We start from the raw sequence: 8,030 nt of genomic DNA, 5'->3' as shown, positions 1-8,030 counted from the left end.
GCGTTCACCTGCCAGGGTTATACCTGCCCACACAAAATGCACCCAGACATGGAAAAAGCTTTTTCAGAAACAGCCACCTTGGTAAATAAATCATTTTTTCTTATGTAAACAACCAAGAAAGAAAAAGGAAACAATTTATATTTGACACATTTTATAATTTCATTTTTTAGCATTTGATACATGAAATTAATCTTTACATTTAAACATTCCATTCTAGGAAAACTTTTCCTTGTAAAACGCAATTTGTAGTGATAAGTGCCTAAGGTTCTTAACCTGCTTAGAAAAAAATTGAACTATAAACATTTTTAGTTTAAGATTGTGTTTTAAAAAGGAAATATTTTCTCTGTGAACTATTATGAGAAACATGACCAAATAAATTGAGAAAATGACTTCAGTTCAAGAGTTTATTGTCATGTGTACAGTAAACAGTTTGTTACACCGTACAATGAAATTCTTACTCTGTGAATCCTCTCAGCAGCCTATGACATAAATTATCAGGACATAAGGAAAGAAAAACACAAGAAAAAAACAAGGAGAACAGAGGGCGTAAATCACTTCATATATATATACGTAATAAACTTTGTGTTCATTATAAGGAAGCTGTTTTCAGACAACACATTACAGCCAACTGCACAGGATCATGTATTTGTTGCTTAGCAACAGCTTTTCGTCATGGGATGTGCACTTACTGGGCTTTATTATAGGAACACCCGCTCGTGCACACACGTAGTTCCTAGACTGAGTCATGTGGCTCCAATTCAGTTTATAAAACATTCAAAAGGGTCGAGAGGTCCAGGTACTGTTCGCTGAAACATAAAAATGGCCAAGATGGTTCATCAAAGCACCCTTAAAATATAATGATTACTGCATGTCAGAAGCTGCCAGCTTCCTGGCACTTCTTTGTGCACTGAGTGCCAGAAGTTCACAGAAAACAGGGTGATCATTATTTTTTTTAAAAAATCCCATCAGTGGCAATCCTGTGGGTGGAAATGCCCTGTTGACAAGAAATATCATAATGCAAACCTTGTCAAACCTTGAAGTGGGTGGGCTACAGCAGCAGGAGGCCTTACTGGGTTCATCTGCTCTGAACTCAGAGCAGGAAGATGAGGCTCATACAGTCACCAAAAGTGGACAACTAAAGAGTGAAAAATGTTGCTTGGTCAGGTGAGTCTTGGTTTCTGTTGTGACTTGTGGATGGTTGGGTCAGAATTTGGCTTAAAGATCAGGAATTCATAGATTCATCCTGCTTGGCATCAGTGGTACAGGCTGCTACTGGTGAGGTAACGGAAAGGTTTTCTCAGTACACGTTAAGTCTGTTAGTACCAACTGAGAACTATTTGGACATCATCAGAATATCTGCACATGGGAGCTGACCAGATACAGCCCTTCATGGTTAGCCTACACGTTTCAAACTGTCACAAAGCACACACCGTCTCATGATGCTTCCACAAACTTGACAGTGACTTTACTCAAGGGCTCAAGCAGTGCCCAGCTTCTCAACCAGCTTAGCAGTGTTGTGATGAGCTGGAACAGGATTTTTAACGCATGGAAGTGATGTCAATCTGCAGCGTATGGCATGAGTAGACATGGAGCAAGGTAATGTGTGAATGTTTCCATCACCTAAGAGAATCTATACCTCAAAGATATATTTGTGGGTAAAGAGTTGATCCTACCCAGTACTTGCCAGGTTTACCTAATAAGTTTCTGGTGAGTGTTGATACAGTAAAAATTGCCCAGCTGTAAAAATGGGTAAATCAGGGTAAGCAACTAAAATTGTTGTCTGTTTGGAGAAAAAATAAATTAGTGCTAAAGGAAAACTGGAGCAGTTGGATGGATGACCCTCGAGTTGGAGATTCTTGGGATTCTTGGATTCTCGAGTTGGAGATTCTATGATATGTTGGAGTTTCTTTTTAGAAATAAATGTATGATGAGTGACTGGGAGGGTGCGGTGGCGCAGTGGGTTGGACCGCAGTCCTGCTCTCCGGTGGGTCTGGGGTTCAAGTCCCGCTTGGGGTGCCTTGCGGCGGACTGGCGTCCCGTCCTGGGTGTGTCCCCTTCCCCCTCTGGCCTTACGCCCTGTGTTGCCGGGTAGGCTCCGGTTCCCCGTGACCCCGTAAGGGACAAGCGGTTCTGAAAATGTGTGTGTATGATGAGTGACTGAGAGGGTGCGGTGGCGCAGTGGGTTGGGCTGCAGTCCTGCTTTCTGGTGGGTCTGGGGTTCGAGTCCCGCTTGGGGTGCCTTGCGGCGGACTGGCGTCCCGTCCTGGGTGTGTCCCCCTCCCCTTCTGGCCTTACGCCCTGTGTTACCGGGTAGGCTCCGGTTCCCCGTGACCCCATATGGGACAAGCGGTTCTGAAAATGTGTGTGTATGATGAGTGTTCATAACTGTTCATACCTATTTTTAAATGACAAAACAGAGCAAAATGAAAAAATAAATACTAGCAAGTCAAGAGCCTACAATAAAAGGCTGACCGTGGAAGCTCAGCCGAAACAAGATACAGAAGACAAGTCAGATCATTGAGGGACACCCATGACCATGTCTCTCTGTCACATCTGTCAGCACCTCAACCGCCCTTGTAAATCCATTTCCCAAAATTGTTCTTCTGTTTATTGTTTTTCCCCCCTTCCATTGCTAATGCATAAATTGTACTTGTACTTTTGCCGAGATGTACGTCGCTTTGGACAAAAGCGTCTGCTAAACGAATAAATGTAAATGTAAATGTAATGTAGTGGCACCATTACCTGATCCACTTAATATACAGGGATCCTATAATTTAATCTCTATCAGTGATGGACAAATACGGTTCAAACAAACTATCTATGACTGTTCACCAACCCATGGAATGAGATGAGGATGAAGCAGTGGCAGTTACTTAGTATCTGCAGAACTGAATGTTGAGCAGCCACATGAAAGTATCAGGTTGTCCAAAGACATACAGGCACCATGAGTCGAACTGCACACACACACGCCTTACACCTGGCTTAATCTCAAACATATATTTCTCACCTGAGCCTCATCACATCTCCAAGCCTGTAGCAAGATTTATTTTTGCGTTCATTATTTATTTAGCTACACAGAAACTTACAGTCAAGCTACTTACAATTACAGCATAATTTTTCAATTCACGGCAAATACCTTGATCCAAGGCTACTACAGCAGGAGGTGGGATTTGAATCTGAGTACTTTGAGTGCAAGGCAGCAACTACAGCAGCAACTCCTCCTGCTGCCTCATCATCCTCACTCTCCAGGAAATCATACTGGTTGAATTTATGGCACCAGCCGTGAGCACATTGCATTCATAATCATACAGAGAAAGATACAAATTCAAGCAAAAACCGGATATATTGATTTGGTGGATATATTTATTCTGACAAGATTTTATCTGATTGTACCAAACAATTTCTGAATTGTACCATGAAGACCTTGTTGATAAGTGAAAGAACAATGTAACCATAGCTATCGTCACAGTTTTCGTAGCCTAATATTTTTTTTGGATCGCTGATTTTCAGTGTAAGCAGGCCAAATTTTAGCGCAATACACACACAAGGTGAAAAGCAGATAAATCCCAGGGTATTTTGGCAGAGCACATTCCAATATCCCAGCAGATACTGATCAGACAATCCGATTCCTATTCTTCCATAGAATTTATATCGCTGGATACTGTACAGTTTGCGGTTCTTGACTATACTGTATTATTATTCGTTTTTTTGCCTTACTGTAGCTCTACCCATGATCCAGTTCCACTTCTTGCAAATATTTATTTATATAGCATTACCAGGTTATTTTTGCCTAATACATATTTGGAAAAAAGAATTGTCATATTTTTACTGTGCACATTTGACCAAATTGGGACTATGTGAATAAATAATACACACACACACACACACATTTTCGGAACCGCTCGTCCCATACGGGGTCGCGGGGAACCGGAGCCTACCCGGCAACACAGGGCGTATGGCCAGAAGGGGAGGGGACACACCCAGGACGGGACGCCAGTCTGCCGCAAGGCACCCCAAGCGGGACTTGAACCCCAGACCCACTGGAGAGCAGGACCCGGTCCAACCCACTGCGCCACTGCACCCCCCCCGAATAAATAATATTTGTTATTAAATGGATGTTATCCAGTATAGTATTCAAAGTACAATATTTTAATATTTCCCGTAGTCTGATAAATTTTGAAAATAAAATTTTGCCTTCAGCTGAACTGTGCAGGGGATGAATTAAGATCAGTGCGGTGTATTTTACTAAGAAATATACTACACCCAATACACACTTGTATAAACATGTATAATTCTGTCTCTTTATTGCTGCTCTAGAAAAAGAGAACAGAATATGGACAGAGAAAACAAAAGCTGAGAAACAGCCCATTACACTAAAAAACTCCAGGGTCATCATTTCTGCATTATATACCATTTTACCACCATTTTACCAAGCGCACTGCTGGTTCTTTTGACGCACTGAGGGAGAGTTGGGAACAGCATCTTGACATGTCTGCACCACTCTCAGCATCCAGGACAAAAACTTCAAGCTCATTCTCACTCCAGCGCCATTCACAGGATGTTCTCTATTGCACAATATCATGTAGTTATTATGTAAGTACTTGTACAGTCTGTCTTAGATTATGTGTATGTATAGTTAACTGTTTATAGTATATGTATATTTGCCCTAATTTTAGATTACCGACTTAGTAAGTTAGCTATGTAGGTCTAAAAACTGTCCTTATGTCTAGTGTTGTATGTTTATATTTATGCTTATTTACACAGCACCGTGGTCCTGCGAGACACGACATTTCGTCCCACTGTATGTCCACACATGTAGTGGAATGACAATAAAGCTCGACTCGACTCGACTTCTCATGGACGTCTCAACTGTTTTTAAATGCAAAGCCACTCCAGGCACTTTGAGACATTTGTTCTGGGAATGTGATGAGGTACAAGTTTACGGGACTGGGGTAAACACAGCGATCCAAGAAACCTTTCACAAAAATGTTATTTCTTCCCAAGAATTCGCTTTTAAATCACAGCCCAAACTCCTTTCTTCATGTTACGGTACACGGACTATCCACTCTTACATATTTGGCAAAGAAATATATTTTACTGTTGTCTATACATGAAGTTTCTTCTGTAAGCATGTGGATGACTAAAGTGTTTCAATTTCTCCACCTTGAAAATTTGACATTTGATTTGTACAAGTGCAACGAATTCCGGAATATGTGGACACAACTGTGCAACTTATTCAAAATTGCTGCATAATCATACCTGTAATAAACTGCAACCTTTTCATCCTGAATCCGTGTGCTACGTGTCAGTGTGTTTGCATTTCTCAGTGTAGTAACTATCTGTATGCTGTTTTGACCCTGTGCTGCGCATAAAACCAATAAAAAAAATTTAGTACAGCAGAAAAACCCTCAAGGAGAATTGGAAACTATGCCCTTTCAGTACATATGTAATAATTGACACAACTACTCTATGTACTACATGTTATGCATCTTGAAACTGACATTTCCACTTCTTTACACGTACAGTATGTGTTATATTAATGAACATTGCTGACAGTACCTGGATGCTGTATTTAGCAGCATCCAGGTACTGTCAGCAGTTATAATTGATAATACCATTTACTCACTTATTAGCAGGTGATAAACTGCATCCTCAGGTGTCGAACTGGTCTAGTTCAGTTTGCCATTTACATTTATCTGACACTTTTCTCCAAAGAAACTTACAATTATTTAGCCATTTAAACAGCTGGGCAATTTTACTAGAGCAATTTAAGGTACCTACCTTGCTCAAGGGTACTACTGCTGGAGGTGGAATTTGAACCTGTGACCTTCAGGCCCACAGGCAACAGCTCTAACTTCTACACTACCAGCTGTCCCCAGCTGCTGTTTTTAATAATAAAAACAGTGTATCACATAAGTGCTTTATGACGGCCTGCAAGTGGCCTGCTTATGCTTATTAGTGTTGCTTATAATTTAAGCACCGTACGCCAGTGCAGTGCACATCGAACGCCATCACAGGGAACAGCATCAGAATCCTATAAATCAGTCAGTGCCACAGAATTAATATATTTCAGGCAGCCTAATATCTGGTACGTACTTTGCGGTCGAAAAAGAAGAAGAGCCGGCCTTGTATCTTCCATAATTCCTCTTTATATTATAAAAAAAAAAAAAATTTATACATAAACGGCTAATCTCCACACTCTGTGGAAAGCACAACACAAAAAAAAAAAGTATTTCTCAAAAAGCATAAATAATATAAAAGACAGACTTTTTACTTAACAGATACATTCATTATATTTTACTACTGCAAAAAAAAATAAATAAATTGTCTACAGATCTTTTGTTTTGTTTTCCAACGCCACTGCCGCTTGTGGGCTGCGGTTGCAGCTCTCGGTCTGCAGCTCGCCTGCCTTTTCTTAGAGCCGCTCGTCTCCCCGACGAGACCGCGGGCCGCTCCGTGTCCTTGTCAGCACGCCATAAATTGTGTGTGACCACGTGGGCGCCTTAGTCCTGCGAGTGCTGCTCGCCCGCGCACAGTCCCGAGTAAGTGTGTGTTTGTGTGTGTGTGTGTGTGTGTGTGTGTGTGCGCGTGTGTGTGTGGCTGTACAGGAAGTTGGGGTTCAGGTTTCTTGCAGGCCTGGCGCTATGATTTCTCCCATGTGGCCGGCGGTCGTCATCCACCCCCCCTTCTCCTTGCAGCCGACTTCAGGGAGATCGAGGCTGTCCCAGCACAACACGGCTCCTTCTGGATCTTCACACTGCAAGTCCTCCTCTGCGTGACACGGGTGTGGGTAGAGTGGGCAAAAAACACACTCCTTAGTGTGAACACTAATTTCCAGCAATTCCTGGTTCTCAACAAGGCTTGACATGTTATTTTAAAAAAAAAAAGGGGGGGTGGGAGCTTGAGTTTTTCCATAACCAACCTTCATGCTTGGATGGGAAGTGCTGGTATTCCACTACTTGACAGCAGGAATGCTGGGATGCTGGTGGGATCTTGCTGTCCGCCGAATCCTCCCCAGACACATCACGTTGGTCCTCCCCCAGGCACTGTGGACTACTGGGGGTGTGACAGCGTGGGGTCACCTGACCCAACGGCATCATTTCTAAACCTTCTTGCTGGCAGGGCCCCGCTCGGTGCATCGGAACCGCACCATTTGTAAAACTGCCGTTCATCTTTTTGTAACATCTGCATGAAAACAAAACATTCAAAAACAAAGTGTGGATAATGCACAATCTTCAGGAAAAATTATGAGTGTTTTACTGTCAAAAGAGTTCCTTAGACACTCGGTCCTCAACTGGACTAAGGCCGGAAGTCTATTCGCGCCTAGATTTCTTCATAAGTCTACATCAATTTTCAGAAACAAGTTACAATCAATAAATGCTGGATACTATATGCCTCTCCATTTATTAATGGGCTATGTTGTGTAAACCATCAAACACAGTTGTAATAAACAAAAAAATACTCCACTCTATACCATCCATGCATTATCATCCAAAAACACGTTCTCTCCACAAATCCCTATTCAATTTCAGAACGTTAACCGATTCACCCCATAAACATGTGCAATGTTCCAAATCTGGTTATTTCCCACTGACATTCAAGAACACCAGACAGGAGCTGTTACCACAGCGGAAGCCAGTGGAATGAACGCGGCTCCACAGCTCTACCGTGATTCTGTTTCATTTGAATACATTTTGCTGCCAACTAATGGTGACAGAAGGAAATACAGGTCACGCTTATTTTGCAAAAACCCAAAAACAAAACTGTGAAGAAAGCGCTGCTGAAAGTATATAAAATGTAAGATATTCGTCGTATCTGTCAAATTTCATAACTTGAGAACTGAGTGTACTCTTCTTGTGCATTTGTGCAGCTTTTGACCCCTTTCAAAACTCTAAGTCACAATGACTTTAACCAATAAAATGTGATTTGCATCAGCATGTCAGTCCTAAAAGGCTTGACAAAAATGACTCTTTAAATAAATTTTAATAAGTACTACTAAATCTAGGAACTAAGCAGATAACTTCTGATGA

General features: G+C 41.7%; 1 protein-coding gene across 1 annotated transcript in view; it reads right to left on the bottom strand.

Moving 5' to 3' along the window:
* Positions 1–5,904: 5,904 nt before the first annotated feature.
* Positions 5,905–8,030, bottom strand: part of LOC108924676 (cell adhesion molecule-related/down-regulated by oncogenes-like) — a 40,285-nt gene continuing 38,159 nt past the window's right edge. Inside the window, exons 19-20 of the mRNA XM_029250696.1 lie at positions 6,923–7,185; positions 5,905–6,771 (exon numbers count right to left, since the gene is read on the bottom strand). Coding sequence (XP_029106529.1) covers positions 6,620–6,771; positions 6,923–7,185 — 415 coding nt within the window. The 3' untranslated portion in view covers positions 5,905–6,619. The remainder of the gene's footprint in view (positions 6,772–6,922; positions 7,186–8,030) is intronic.

Source organism: Scleropages formosus, chromosome 3 (genome assembly GCF_900964775.1).
Source record: "Scleropages formosus chromosome 3, fSclFor1.1, whole genome shotgun sequence".
NCBI classification, from domain to species: domain Eukaryota; kingdom Metazoa; phylum Chordata; class Actinopteri; order Osteoglossiformes; family Osteoglossidae; genus Scleropages; species Scleropages formosus.
Note: the sequence above shows the minus strand (reverse complement) of the source record. Positions and strands in the feature narration are given on the sequence as shown.